Source organism: Salvelinus fontinalis, chromosome 37 (assembly GCF_029448725.1).
Source record: "Salvelinus fontinalis isolate EN_2023a chromosome 37, ASM2944872v1, whole genome shotgun sequence".
In the NCBI taxonomy this organism is placed as follows: domain Eukaryota; kingdom Metazoa; phylum Chordata; class Actinopteri; order Salmoniformes; family Salmonidae; genus Salvelinus; species Salvelinus fontinalis.
Genome location: NC_074701.1, coordinates 2,147,501 through 2,163,303, shown reverse-complemented (window position 1 = coordinate 2,163,303; position 15,803 = coordinate 2,147,501). Strand labels below are relative to the sequence as shown.

Sequence of the window (15,803 nt, the reverse complement as noted above, 5' to 3'; positions counted from 1 at the left end):
ATGAACAGAGTATACTGTTCCTAGCTGTCTGTCTATGAACAGAGTATACTGTTCCCAGCTGTCAATGTACAGAGTAAACTGTTCCCAACTGTCTGTCTATGAACAGAGTATACTGTTCCCAGCTGTCTATGAACAGAGTCTACTGTTCCCAGCTGTCTATGAACAGAGTATACTGTTACCCAGCTGTCTGTCTATGAACAGAGTATACTGTTCCCTGCTGTCTGTCTATGAACAGAGTATACTGTTACCAGCTGTCTGTCTATGAACAGAGTATACTGTTCCCTGCTGTCTGTCTATGAACAGAGTATACTTTTCCCAGCTGTCTATGAACAGAGTATACTGTTCCCAGGTGTCTGTCTATGAACAGAGTATACTGTTCCTAGCTGTCTGTCTATGAACAGAGTATACTGTTCCCAGCTGTCAATGTACAGAGTAAACTGTTCCCAACTGTCTGTCTATGAACAGAGTATACTGTTCCCAGCTGTCTATGAACAGAGTCTACTGTTCCCAGCTGTCTATGAACAGAGTATACTGTTACCCAGCTGTCTGTCTATGAACAGAGTATACTGTTCCCTGCTGTCTGTCTATGAACAGAGTATACTGTTACCAGCTGTCTGTCTATGAACAGAGTATACTGTTCCCTGCTGTCTGTCTATGAACAGAGTATACTGTTCCCAGCTGTCTGTCTATGAACGGGGGTATACTGTTCCCAGCTGTCTTTCTACGAACAGAGTATACTGTTCCTAGGTGTCTGTCTATGAACAAAGTTTACTGTTCCCAGCTGTCAATGTACAGAGTATACTGTTCCCAGCTGTCTGTCTATGAACAGAGTATACTGTTCCCAGGTGTCTGTCTATGAACAGAGTATACTGTTCCCAGCTGTCTGTCTATGAACAGAGTATACTGTTCCCAGCTGTCTGTCTATGAACAGAGTATACTGTTCCCAGCTGTCTGTCTATGAACAGAGTATACTGTTCCCATCTGTCTGTCTATGAACAGAGTATACTGTTCCCAGCTGTCTGTCTATGAACAGAGTATACTGTTCCCAGCTGTCTTTCTACGAACAAAGTATACTGTTCCCATCTGTCTGTCTATGAACAGAGTATACTGTTCCCAGCTTTCTGTCTATGAACAGAGTATTATGTTCCCAGCTGTCTGTCTATGAACAGAGTATACTGTTCCCAGCTGTCTGTCTATGAACAGAGTATACTGTTCCCAGCTGTCTTTCTACGAACAGAGTATACTGTTCCCAGGTGTCCGTCTATGAACAGAGTATACTGTTCCCAGGTGTCTGTCTATGAACAGAGTATACTGTTCCCAGCTGTCTGTCTATGAACAGAGTATACTGTTCCCAGCTGTCTATGAACAGAGTATACTGTTCCCAGGTGTCCGTCTATGAACAGAGTATACTGTTCCCAGGTGTCTGTCTATGAACAGAGTATACTGTTCCCAGGTGTCCGTCTATGAACATAGTATACTGTTCCCAGCTGTCTGTCTATGAACAGATTACACTGTTCCCAGCTGTCTGATTATTATCTCTCTCGTGTATCTCTGTAGTGGATGGCCTACTCTGTTAGAGGATCAGTATCTCTCTCTCCTTTATCTCTGTTGTGGATGGTCTGCTCTGTTAGAGGATCAGTATCTCTCTCTCCTTTATCTCTGTAGTGGATGGTCTACTCTGTTCGAGGATTTTTATCTCTCTCTGTCACGATCGTCTTTAGGTGAGTGAGTGGACCAAGCCGCAGCGTGATATGAATATATCTTCTTTTAATATAACGAAGACGAAAACTGAAGAACACTGACAAACTATTACAAAAACAACAAACGATCGTGAAGCTATGCAAACTACGTGCACACATGCAACATAGACATAGACAATTACCCACAACCTGCCTAATGCCTATGGCTGCCTTAAATATGGCTCCCAATCAGAGACAACAATAGACAGCTGTCTCTAATTGAGAACCAAACTAGGCAACCATAGACTTTCCTAAACACCGACACTGAACACAACCCCATACACTCTACAAAACCCCCTATACAATACAAACACCCTAGACTAGACTAAAACACACAAACATCCCCCATGTCACACCCTGACCTAACTAAAATAATAAAGAAAACAAAGATAACTAAGGACAGGGCGTGACACTCTCTCTCTCTCCTGTATCTCTGTAGTGGATGGTTTACCCTGTTAGAGAATCATTAATAACATCTACAATCTCTCTCTCTCCTGTATCTCTGTAGTTGATTGTCTACTCTGTTACAGGATCATTATCTCTCTCTCTCTCTCTCTCCTTTATCTCTGTAGTGGATGGTCTACTCTGTTAGAGGATTATTTTCTCTCTCATGTTTCTCTGTAGTGGATGGTATACTCTGTTGGAGGATCAGTATCTCTCTCTCCTTTATCTCTGTAGTGGATGGCCGACCCTGTTAGAGAATCATTAATAACATCTACAATCTCTCTCTCTCCTTTATCTCTGTAGTGGGTTGTCTACGCTGTTAGAGGATCATTATCTCTCTCTCTCTCTCCTTTATCTCTGTAGTGGATGGTCTACTCTGTTAGAGGATTATTTTCTCTCTCATGTTTCTCTGTAGTGGATGGTATACTCTGTTGTAGGATAAGTATCTCTCTCTCCTTTATCTCTGTAGTGGATGGCCTACTATGTTTGATGATCAGTGTCTCTCTCTCTCCTTTATCTCTGTAGTGGATGGTCTACTCTGTTAGAGAATCAGTATTAACATCTACAATCTCTCTGTAGTGGGTGGTCTACTCTGTTAGAGGGTCATTATCTCTCTTTCTCATTTATCTCTGTAGAGGATTGTCTACTCTGTTAGAGGATTATTATCTCTCTCTCCTTTATCTCTGTAGTGGATGGTCTACTCTGTTGAAGGATTATTATCTCTCTCATGTATCTCTGTAGTGGATGGTCTACTCTGTTGAAGGATTATTATCTCTCTCATGTATCTCTGTAGTGGATGGTCTACTCTGTTGAAGGATTATTATCTCTCTCATGTATCTCTGTAGTGGATGGTATACTCTGTTGAAGGATTATTATCTCTCTCATGTATCTCTGTAGTGGATGGTCTACTCTGTTGAAGGATTATTATCTCTCTCATGTATCTCTGTAGTGGATGGTCTACTCTGTTGAAGGATTATTATCTCTCTCATGTATCTCTGTAGTGGATGGTCTACTCTGTTGAAGGATTATTATCTCTCTCATGTATCTCTGTAGTGGATGGTCTACTCTGTTGAAGGATTATTATCTCTCTCATGTATCTCTGTAGTGGATGGTCTACTCTGTTGAAGGATTATTATCTCTCTCATGTATCTCTGTAGTGGATGGTCTACTCTGTTGAAGGATTATTATCTCTCTCATGTATCTCTGTAGTGGATGGTCTACTCTGTTGGAGGATCAGTATGTCTCTATCTCCTTTATCTCTGTAGTGGATGGCCTACTCTGTTAGAGGATCAGTATCTCTCTTTCCTTTATCTCTGTAGTGGATGTTCTGCTCTGATAGAGGATCATTATCTCTCTGTCTCTCCTTTATCTCTGTAGTGGATGGTCTACTCTGTTAGAGGATTGTTTTCTCTCTCATGTTTCTCTGTAGTGGATGGTGTACTCTGTTGGAGGATCAGTATCTCTCTCTCCTTTATCTCTGCAGTGGATGGTCTGCTCTGTTAGAGAATCAGTATGAACTTCTACAATATCGCTCTCTCCTTTATCTCTGCAGTGGATGGGTTACTCTGTTAGATAGTTTCTTCCTCTCCTTTATCTCTGTAGTGGAAGATCAACTCTAATAGAGGATCAGTATATATCTCTCTCCGTTATCTCTGTAGTGGATGGTCAACTATGTTAGAGGATCAGTAGTAACATATACACGTATCTATCTCCTTTATCTCTTTAGTGGATGGTCTACTCTGTTAGAGGATCAGTATCTCTCTCTCCTGTATCTCTGTAATGGATGGTCTACTCTTTTAATGGATCATTATCTCTCTCTCCTGTATCTCTGTAGTGGATGTTCTGCTCTGTTAGAGGATCAGAAACTCTTTCTCCTTTATCTCTGTAGTGTATAGTCTACTCTGTTAGAGGATCATTATATCTCACTCTCTATCTCTGTAGTGGATTATCTACTCTGTTAGAGGATCATTATATCTCTCTCTCGCCTTTATCTCTGTAGTATATGGTCTACTCTGTTAGAGGATCATTATCTCTCTCTCCTTTATCTCTGCAGTGGATGGTCTACCCTGTTAGAGAATCAGTATTAACATTAACAATCTCTCTCTCTCCTTTATCTCTGTAGTGGATGGTTTATCCTTTTAGAGAATCAGTATTAACATCTACAATCTCTCTTTCTCTCCTTTATCTCTGTAGTATATGGTCTACTCTGTTAGAGGATCATTATCTATCTCTCCTTTATCTCTGCAGTGGATGGTCTACCCTGTTAGAGAATCAGTATTAACATTAACAATCTCTCTCTCCTTTATCTCTGTAGTGGATGGTTTATCCTTTTAGAGAATCAGTATTAACATCTACAATCTCTCTTTCTCTCCTTTATCTCTGTAGTGGGTTGTCTACTCTGTTAGAGGCTCATTATCTCTCTCTCCTGTATCTCTGTAATGGATGGTCTACTCTTTTAATTGATCATTATCTCTCTCTCCTGTATCTCTGTAGTGGATGTTCTGCTCTGTTAGAGGATCAGTATCTCTCTCTCCTTTATCTCTGTTGTGGATGGTTTACTATGTTAATGGATCAGTAACTCTCTCTCCTTTATCTCTGTAGTGTATTGTCTACTCTGTTAGTGGATCATTATATCTCTCTCTCTATCTCTGTAGTGGATTATCTACTCTGTTAGAGGATCATTATCTTTTTCTCTCTCCTTTATCTCTGTAGTATATGGTGTACTCTGTTAGAGGATCTTTATCTCTCTCTCTCTCCTTTATCTCTGCAGTGGATGGTCTAGTCTGTTAGAGAATCAGTATTATTAACACTAACAATATCTCTCTCTCCTTTATCTCTGTAGTTGTCACGTCCTGACCAGAGTTCTTATGTGTTGTGCTTGTTTTAGTGTTGGTCAGGACATTTGCTGGGTGGGCATTCTATGTTGTGTGTCTAGTTTGTCTGTTTCTGTGTTCAGCCTGATATGGTTCTCAATCAGAGGCAGCTGTCAATCGTTGTCCCTGATTGAGAATCATATATAGGTGGCTTGTTTTGTGTTGGGGATTGTGGGTTGTTGTCTTCTGTCTTTGTGTTCTGCACCAGATAGGACTGTTTTCGTTTTCACATTTTGTTATTTTGTATGGCGTTCACGTTATTGTCTCTTCTTTATTAAATCATGTTGAACACTTGCCGCGCTGCATTTTGGTCCGCTCCTTCACCCCAGGAAGAAAGCCGTTACAGTAGTGGATGGTCTACTCTGTCAGAGGATCAGTATCTCTCTCTCTCTCCTGTATCTCTGTAGTGGATGGTCTACTCTGTTAGAGGATCATTATCTCTCTCTCTCTCTCTCCTGTATCTCTGTAGTGGATGGTCTACTCTGTTAGAGGATCATTATCTCTCTCTCTCCTTTATCTCTGTAGATGATTGTCTACTCTTCTGGAGGATCTGTAATGGATGGTCTACTCTGTTAGAGGAATATTATCTCTCTCTCTCTCCTGTATCTATGTAGTGGATGGTCTACACTGTTGGAGAATCAGTGTCTCTCTCTCCTTTATCTCTGTAATTGATGGCCTACTCTGTTAGAGGATCAGTATCTCTCTCTCTCCTTTATCTCTGTTGTGGTTGTTCGACTCTATTAGAGGATCAGTATCTCTCTCTCTTTTATATCTGTAGTGGATGGTCTACTATGTTAGAGAATCAGTACCTATCTCTCCTTTATCTCTGTAGTGTATGATCTACTCTGTTAGAGGATCAATATCTCTCTCTCTCTATCTCTGTTGTGGATGGTCTGCTCTGTTAGAGGATAGTATCTCTCTCTCCTTTATCTCTGTAGTGGATGATCAACTCTGTTAGAGGATCAGTATCTCTCTCTCTCCTTTATCTATGTAGTGGATGGTCTACTCTGTGAGAGGATCAGTATCTCTCTCTCTCCTTTATCTCTGTAGTGGATGGTATTCTCTGTTAGAGGATCAGTCTCTCTCTCTCTCTCCTTTATCTCTGTCGCGGACTGTCTACTCTGTTAGAGGATCAGTATCTCTATCTCTCCTTTATCTCTGTAGTGGATGGTGTACTCTGCCAGAGGATCAGTCCAGGTGTGCAGTGTGTCAGCAAGTGTTGAGGGATCCAGTCTCTATCACCTGTGGACACAGGTTCTGTAGACAGTGCATCACCAGATACTGGGAGAAACCTGCTCCTTCAGGATACTATGACTGTCCTCAGTGTAGAAAGAGAACCAGAACACTTCCTGTACTACAGCACCTGGGTGAACCCAATGATGCAAGAGGCTCTGAAAACAGTAAGGACACTTGCAGACCTGTGCTAAGTTATTTCCTCAACATGATTAAGTGCTAACTACAATAATATGAGATCATGTCAGTTACTGTAGTTGTGGAAGGCCCACATTTCATCCTATCAATGAACGTGTCTGATACACATCCTTTTTACTCCTCCCTTGTAGTGGAGGACAGCCTGCAGAGAGCTATAGTAAACCATAAAGACAGCCTGAAAAGGAGGTATGAAAAAGTGATAGAAGGCATGGAAAAAGCAGGGACTCAAACTCCCCTCAACAGGATTTACACAGAGCTCTACATCACAGAAGGAGAGAGTGAAGGGGTTAACAATGAACATGAGGTGTGGCAGCTAGAGACAGCATCCAGGACACCAACCTCCCATGACACAGCAATCCACTGCAATGACATCTTTAAACCCTTACCTGGCCAAGAGAGAAGCATCAGAACTGTGCTGACGAAGGGCATTGCTGGCATCGGAAAAACTGTCTCTGTGCAGAAGTTCATCCTTGACTGGGCTGAAGGGAAGGCTAATCAAGATGTGGACATCATATTTGTGCTTCCTTTCCGGGAGCTGAACTTGATCAAAGATCGCCAGTACAGTCTTCTCAGACTTTTAAATGACTTCCACACAGAACTAGACATAGGCAATGCAAAGAAACTCACAGCCTGTAAAGCTATGTTCGTCTTTGATGGTTTGGATGAAAGCAGACTTCCATTGGATTTCCAGCACAATGAAAAGGTGTCTGATGTCACCCACACATCATCTGTTGATGTTCTGCTGACAAATCTCATCAAGGGGAATCTGCTTCCCTCTGCTCTCCTATGGATAACCTCCCGACCAACAGCAACCAATCAGATCGCCCCTGAGTGTGTTGACCAGGTGACAGAGGTACGAGGGTTCAATGACCCACAGAAGGCGGAGTACTTCAGAAAGAGATTCATTGATGAGGACCTGGCCAGCAGAATCATCTCACACATAAAGACATCAAGGAGCCTCCACATCATGTGCCACATTCCAGTGTTCTGTTGGATTTCTGCAATAGTCTTTGAACACATGCTGAGTACAGACAAGAGGAGAGAGATGCCCACAACTCTGACTGAGATGTCCATTCATTTCCTGCTAATTCAGACCAGCTTGAAGAACCAGAAGTATTATGGAAGCGATGCGATGGATCAAGAGGAGCTCATGGAGTCAGATAAGGAAATTATTCTGAAGCTGGGGAAGCTGGCGTTTGAAAATCTGGAGAAGGGTAATCTGATGTTCTATGAAGAAGACCTGAAAGAGGCTGGCCTTGATGTCAAAGAATCCTCAGTGTACTCAGGAGTGTGCACACAAATCTTTAAAGAAGAGTCTGTGTTATTTCAGAGAGTGGTGTACTGCTTTGTTCATCTGAGCATTCAGGAGTTTCTCTCAGCTGTCTACATGTACCACTGTTACACAACCAAGAACATGGATGCACTGAACCCCTTCCTCAAGAGAAAGTCTAGAGCTGCGTCTGAAGAGCTAACCTTGCATGAGCTGCTGAATAGTACCTTGGATAAAGCCTTGGAGAGTAAGAATGGACACCTGGACCTTTTTGTCCGCTACCTTCATGGCATGTCACTGGAGTCCAATCAGAAACTCCTACGAGGTCTGGTGACACAAACAGAAAGCAGTCCAGAGAGCGTCCAGAAAACAATCCGATCCCTTAAGGTGATGCAGAGGAAGAACGTCTCCCCTGAGAGATGCATCAATCTCTTCCACTGTCTGATAGAGATGAAAGACCATTCAGTACAGGAGGAAATCCAAGAGTACTTGAGGTCAGAGAACAGATCCAAAAACCTCACACATGCTCAGTGTTCAGCGCTGGCCTACATGCTGCAGATATCAGAGGAGGTTCTGGATGTGTTTGACCCAAAGGAATACAAGACATCAGAGGAGGGTCGTAGGAGACTGCTCCCAGCTGTGAGAGGCTGCAGGAAAGCACTGTAAGTATTCATGTAAATATCACCCACCAAAATAAATTGTAGTTACAGCAGTATTTTCATTGGCTGACTGGCTCTGTAAGTAGTCATGTGACAATCCCTCAGGCCAAACTTTACTATATGTAGGAACAACAGTATTTTCATTGGCTGAATAAACTTTCTATCAGCTAAAAACTTTTAAACTATAATACAGACTAATCAGAAAAGTTGTAGCATTGAGCCATGAATGCACGATATACACATTTTGTGCACGGCTAACAGTGTAAGCAGGGAAAACTGAGCGTAACATTTTAATACAACCTGTCTGTCATTGTATTTCTTCTGTGTTCGCAGACTCACTGGCTGTAAACTCACAGACACATCCTGTAAAGTGTTGGTCTCAGCTCTCAGTTCAAACCCCTCACACCTGAGAGAGCTGGATCTGAGTAACAATGACCTGAAGGATTCAGGAGTGAAGCTGCTCTCTGCTGGACTGGGGAATCCCCACTGTAAACTGGAGACTCTGAGGTCAGTATTATATATAGTGTGGACTGTATACTCAATACAATCTAAATCTGATACTTCATTGTCTTTCTTTTGACTGATACTGCTTTTTAAAATGGTCTGGCCAGTCTACCCAAATATGTGTCCTATACATTTTTCTCTCTACAAGCAATACATAATAATTTGTCGTTTCTTATAATTATACATTCATTCATTTATAATAGATATTGCAGGTTTCAGGACACTGATATATCTGAACATGTTGAGCAAATATATATTTTTATCACCAAAGAATAGCAGTGTGATTTTAACATGATTTTACTCTTTGTCAGGCTGTCAGGCTGTCTAGTCACAGAGGAAGGCTGTGCTTCTCTGGCCTCAGCTTTGAAGTCAAACCCCTCACACCTGAGAGAGCTGGATCTGAGTAACAATGACCTGAAGGATTCAGGAGTGAAGCTGCTCTCTGCTGTACTGGGGAATCCCCACTGTAAACTGGAGACTCTGAGGTCAGTATTCCTGTAGTTGTTCAACAAGTGATAACTGTTCACCAGATCCACATGTGTTTACCAGGCACACATAGTCCACACCATATGTGTTTGGACAGTGAAGCTTACAGTTTTAAATTCGGTGCTATGCTCCAGCATTTTGGATTTTAGATAGAATGTTTCACATTAGGCGACAGTATAGAATGTCACCTTTTATTTGAGGTTAAAGGTGAGAGGTTAGCATGTTTTGTTGTAGCCTCTGTTATTGGTAATGGAGAGAGGTTAGTATGTTTTGTTGTAGCCTCTGTAACTCTCTCATTCATAATTGTTCATGATCATGGCATCATCAGGATTAATTTAGTAGTGTTTCAAAACATGTCATCTACTCACTTAGAAAGAAAATTGCTCCAGTCATAATCCACCATTCAGTTATTATTGGGCAAAACACAACCAAAACACAACCAAAACAAACTGCAAATGCAACAAACGAGTTTGGGACCAAATACCAAATTTTTGTCAGAGTGTTCGAATTAAGTCAGGTGCATGAGAGCAGAGATGAGTAAACAGGCACACTTTAATCAGGCAGAGGAAACCAGCCGGACGCAACTGCGTCACAACACTCCAGCCCAAGGAAAAAGCGAATAGCGCACAAATCACACAAAATGGCACAAAATAACAAAACCACGGGTTACAACAATACCAGGAGCAAAACCAGCCTGTAACGACACACACGTAACGAAAGAAAAAAACCACACACAGAGATGGGGGGGAACAGAGGATAATATACACATAGAGTAATGAGGGGATGTAAACCAGGTGTGCAGGAAAACAAGACAAAACAAATGGAAAATGAAAGGTGGAGTGGCGATGGCTAGAAGACCGGTGACGTCGACCGCCGCCCGAACAAGGAGAGGGACCAACTTTGGCGGGAGTCGTGACAACTTTTGACTACTTTAATACACTATGAACGAATTGGTCAGAATACTTATGACTTCTTCAAATGGGGGAAGTAGATACATAAAGTGCTTTCATTTCTAAATTGTGAAACAGATACAGTGGGGCAAAAAAATATTTAGACAGCCACCAATTGTGCAAGTTCTCCCACTTAAAAAGATGAAAGAGGCCTGTAATTTTCATCATAGGTATAGTTCAACTACGACAGACAAAATCAGAAAAAAATTTCCAGAAAATCACATTGTAGGATTTTTAATGAATTTATTTGCAAATTATGGTAGAAAATAACAAAAGTTTATCTCAATACTTTGTTATATACCCTTTGTTGGCAATGACAGAGTCAAACGTTTTCTGTAAGTCTTCACAAGGTTTTCACACACTGTTGCTGGTATTTTGGCCCATTCCTCCATGCAGATCTCCTCTAGAGCAGTGATGTTTTGGGGCTGTTGCTGGGCAACACGGACTTTCAACTCCCTCCAAAGATTTTCTATGGGGTTGAGATCTGAAGACTGGCTAGGCCACTCCAGAACCTTGAAATGCTTCTTACGAAGCCATTCCTTCGTTGCCCGGGCGGTGTGTTTGGGATCATTGTCATGCTGAAAGACCCAGCCACGTTTCATCTTCAATGCCCTTGCTGATGGAAGGAGGTTTTCACTCAAAATCTCACGATACAAGGCCCCATTCATTCTTTCCTTTACACGGATCAGTCGTCCTGGTCCCTTTGCAGAAAAACAGCCCCAAAGCATGATGTTTCCAACCCCATGCTTCACAGTAGGTATGGTGTTCTTTGGATGCAACTCAGCATTCTTTGTCCTCCAAACACGACGAGATTAGTTTTTACCAACAAGTTCTATTTTGGTTTCATCTGACCATATGACATTCTCCCAATCTTCTTCTGGATCATCCAAATGCTCTCTAGCAAACTTCAGACGGGCCTGGACATGTACTGGCTTAAGCAGGGGGACACGTTTAGCACTGCAGGATTTGAGTCCCTGGCGGCGTAGTGTGTTACTGATGTTAGGCTTTGTTACTTTGGTCCCAGCTCTCTGCAGGTCATTCACGAGATCCCCTGTGTGGTTCTGGGATATATGCTCACCGTTCTTGTGATCATTTTGACCCCACGGGGTGAGATCTTGCGTGGAGCCCCAGATCGAGGGAGATTATCAATGGTCTTGTATGTCTTCCGTTTCCTAATAATTGCTCCCACAGTTGATTTCTTCAAATCAAGCTGCTTACCTATTGCAGATTCAGTCTTCCCAGCCTGGTGCAGGTCTACACTTCTGTTTCTGGTGTCCTTTGACAGCTCTTTGGTCTTGGCCATAGTGGAGTTTGGAGTGTGACTGTTTGAGGTTGTGGACAGGTGTCTTTTATACTGATAACAAGTTCAAACAGGTGCCATTAATACAGGTAACGAGTGGAGGACAGAGGAGCCTCTTAAATAAGGTCTGTGAGAGCCAGAAATCTTGCTTGTTTGTAGGTGACCAAATACTTATTTTCCACCATAATTTGCAAATCAATTCATTAAAAATCCTACAATGTGATTTTCTGGATTTTTTTCCCCTCATTTTGTCTTTCATAGTTGAAGTGTACCTATGATGAAAATTACAAGCCTCTCTCATCTTTTTAAGTGGGAGAACTTGCACAATTGGAGGCTGACTAAAAATGTTTTTGCCCCACTGTATGTATTAACATATCCTCAAATAAAAGGTGACATTAACTACTGCCACCTCATATGATACATTTGATCTCAAATCCAAAATGTTGGAGTATAGAGCCACATTTAATATGTTAGCTTCACTGTCAAAATAGGTATGGTGTGGACTGCATACTCAATAGAATCTAAATCTGATACCTCACTGTCTGTCTTTTGACTGAAACTGATTTTAAACTGGTCTGGTGGGTCTACTCAAATATTCGTACTATACATTTTTGTCTCTACAAGTAATATGATAATTTCTAATAATGATACATTCATTTATGAATAGATGAGGCAGGTTTCAGGACACTGATATATCTGAAAAAATGTACTGCCACTATTTTCACCACCAAAGAATACCAGTGTGATGTTAATATGATTTGACTCTTTACAGGCTGTCAGGCTGTCTAGTCACAGAGGAAGCCTGTGATTTTCTGGTCTCAGCTCTGAAGTCAAACCCCTCACACCTGAGAGAGCTGGACCTGAGCTACAATCACCCAGGAGACTCAGGAGTCAGACTGCTCTCATCTGGACTGGAGGATCCACACTGCAGACTGGAGAAACTCAAGTATGTAGAGGCTTTATGTCAATGTTCATGTCAGACATGTTTGACTTATCAGGCTAGTTAATACAAAGATTCTTACCAACACTTGGACAAAGTTATATGCTGACTGTGAGTGTGTCCAGCGTGTGTCCAGTGTGTCCAGTGTCTGTGTGTGTGTGTCCAGTGTCCAGTGTGTGTATGTCCTGTGTGTGCTGTGTGTGTGTGTCCTGTGTGTGTGTGTGTGTGTGTGTGTGTGTGTGTGTGCTCAGGTGAATCACTCAATGACTGTCTGTTCTTCTGCTTACTGCTACAGTGTGGAACATGGTGAAGAGAGCACAATGAAACCTGGGCCTAGAAAATGTGAGTGTTGACTGCTGTGAAGCATATGACTAAGAATAAGTCTTAATTCAAGTTAACTAGGGTAGGGGGCAGCATTCGGAATTTTGGATGAAAAGCGTGCCCAAATTAAACTGCCTGCTACTCAGGCCCGGAAGCTAGGATATGCATATAATTGGTAGATTTGGATAGAAAACACTCTAAAGTTTCCAAAACTGTTAAAATAATGTCTGTGAGTATAACAGAACTGATATGGCAGGCGGGAACCTGAGGAAAATCCATCCTGGAAGTACTATTATTTTGAAAGGCTGTTATTCCATTGAAATCCTATCCACCATACAAAGACTTAGGAACCAGTTCACGATCTCTATATCGCATGTTTTTTTAATATTCAGGCTTTTACTCTGAAACATGAGGGAGATACAGCACTTTCAATGAGTGGATAGTGGAAATTTCCAGCCATGGGTCCAGCGCACAATCGGGAGCGCACCTTTCTTGTTTTTGCTTTTCTGTTTTGTCCAGTTGAAATATTATTGATTATTTTTGACAAAAACAACCTGAGGATTGATTTTAAACATCTAGCTAGCGTCCCACCTCGACAACTGCAAGTGAAATTGCAGGGTGCCAAATTCAAAACAACAGAAATTCCATAATTAAAATTCCTCAAACATACAAGTATTATACACCATTCTAAAGATAAACTTCTTGTAAATCCAACCACCGTGTCTGATTTCAAAAAGGCTTTACTGCGAAAGCACACCATGCGATTATGTTAAGGTCAGCGCCTTGTCACAGAAAACCATACAGCCATTTTCCAGCCAAGGAGAGGGCTCACAAAAGTCAGAAATAGCGATTAAATGAATCACTAACCTTTGATGATCTTCATCAGATGGCACTCATAGTACTTCGTATTACACAATACATGTATGTTTTGTTCGATAACGTTCATATTAATATCCAAAAATCTTAAATAGGCGCGTTAGGTGGGACGCAATCGTCCCACCTGGCCAATAGCCAGGGAAAATACAGCGCGCCATATTCAAATAAAATGATATAAAAATAAAACTTTCATTAAATCACACATGTAAGATACCAAATTAAAGCTACACTCGTTGTGAATCCAGCCAACATGTCAGATTTCAAAAAGGCTTTTCGGCGAAAGCATAAGATGCTATTATCTGATGATAGCACAACAGTAAACAAAGAGAGTAGCATATTTCAAAACTGCAGGCACGACACAAAACGAAGAAATAAAATATAAATCATGCCTTACCTTTGACAAAAGTCTTTTGTTGGCACTCCAATATGTCCCATAAACATCACAAATGGTCCTTTTGTTCGATTAATTCCGTCGATATATATCCAAAATGTCAATTTATTTGGACCGTTTCATCCAGAAAAACACAGCTTCCAACTTTCGCCACTTCTCTACAAAATATATCAAAAGTTACATGTAAACTTTACCAAAACATTTCAAACTACTTTTGTAATACAACGTTAGGAATTTTTAAATGTTAATAATCGATCAGTTTGAAGACGGGATGATCTGTGTTCAATACAAAAAGAAAACAAACTGACGCAACTTTTTTCATAACGTGCCTCTCTCAAAAAATGTACTTCATGTGACCCTCATTTATGATAGCCCTACTTCTTCAGTACACAAAGGAATAACCTCAACCGATTTCCAAGGACTGGTGACATCCAGTGGAAGCGGTAGGAACTGCAAGCAAGTCCCTTAGAAATCTGGTGTCTCTAAGAAACCTCTTTGAAATGAGTGACATCAAAAAAAAAAAAAATCTGAATGGTTTGTCCTCGGGGTTTTGCCTGCTACATAAGTTCTGTTATTCTCACAGACATGATTCAAACTGTTTTAGAAACTTCAGAGTGTTTTCTATCCAAATATACTAATAATATGAATATTATTATATTCTGGGGATGAGTAGCAGGCAGTTGAAGTTTGGCATGCTATTTATCCAAAAGTGAAAATGCTGCCCCCTGCCCTGAAGAAGTTTTAAGTCAAAGTCACATACCACCATCGTTACTTACTTGGTCATAATACATATCCGCTGTAGTTCTACAGAAGCAGAAATGAGGGACACCAAAGTTTACAAATAGTTGCTTTGAAAAAATGTGTGTGTCTGTGTGTGTGTGTGTGTGTGTGAGGTGCGTTCGTGTTACATAAGAAATGTGTGTTTGTGTTCACGCATGCATACAGGTGTGAATGTCTGTGTGTGTGTGTGTGTGTGTGTGTGTGTGTGTGTGTGTGTGTGTGTGTGTGTGTGTGTGTGTGTGTGTGTGTGTGTGTGTGTCCAGAGTGTGTGTGTAATTAATGGGAATAAGTGTGTTTTATATTACCATACAGTATAACATATGATCATTCAACAAGTCTCAAGTTACCTTAGCTTCTCCTTTTGATACCTAGAAACATCTACATTCAATTAATTACTGAAAAGTGAGTTAATATTCTAATGTGAATGATGATGATTTCTAATATTGTCTCTGGTTTCATCCATCAGATGTCTGTGATCTCACATTGGACCTAAACACAGTACACAGACTCCTCTCTCTGTCTGAGGAGAACAGAAAGGTGGCATGTAGGAGAGAGAAGCAGCCATATCCTGATCACCCAGAGAGATTTGAGGACTGGGAACAGGTGCTGTGTAGAGAGGGTCTGACTGGGCGCTGTTACTGGGAGGTAGAGTGGAGTGGGAGAAGGGCTGATATAGGAGTGACATATAAAGGAATCAACAGGAGGGGAGGGGGTAAGGACTGTTGTCTTGGATGTAATGACAAGTCCTGGAGTCTGATCTGCACTGACAACAGATACACGGCCAGGCACAATTATAATCCCACTACCATACACATCCCCTCCTCCAACTCCCACAGAGT

The 15,803-nt window shown here is 41.4% G+C and overlaps 1 protein-coding gene across 2 annotated transcripts in view; it reads left to right on the top strand.

Annotated features, from left to right (window-relative positions):
• The first annotated feature begins 4,829 nt into the window (after positions 1 to 4,829).
• Positions 4,830 to 15,803, top strand: part of LOC129835974 (NLR family CARD domain-containing protein 3-like) — a 16,817-nt gene continuing 5,843 nt past the window's right edge. Inside the window, exons 1-7 of one of the 2 annotated variants that reach the window (XM_055901682.1) lie at positions 4,830 to 6,456; positions 6,619 to 8,419; positions 8,750 to 8,923; positions 9,232 to 9,405; positions 12,429 to 12,602; positions 12,892 to 12,938; positions 15,431 to 15,803. The exon at positions 15,431 to 15,803 is cut by the window's right edge and continues 5,843 nt beyond it. In XM_055901682.1, the coding sequence (XP_055757657.1) occupies positions 6,054 to 6,456; positions 6,619 to 8,419; positions 8,750 to 8,923; positions 9,232 to 9,405; positions 12,429 to 12,602; positions 12,892 to 12,938; positions 15,431 to 15,803 (3,146 nt within the window). In that variant the 5' untranslated portion in view covers positions 4,830 to 6,053. Of the gene's footprint in view, positions 6,457 to 6,618; positions 8,424 to 8,749; positions 8,924 to 9,231; positions 9,406 to 12,428; positions 12,603 to 12,891; positions 12,939 to 15,430 lie in introns of those variants that run through there. The other variant, XM_055901683.1, reaches the window with a different exon arrangement.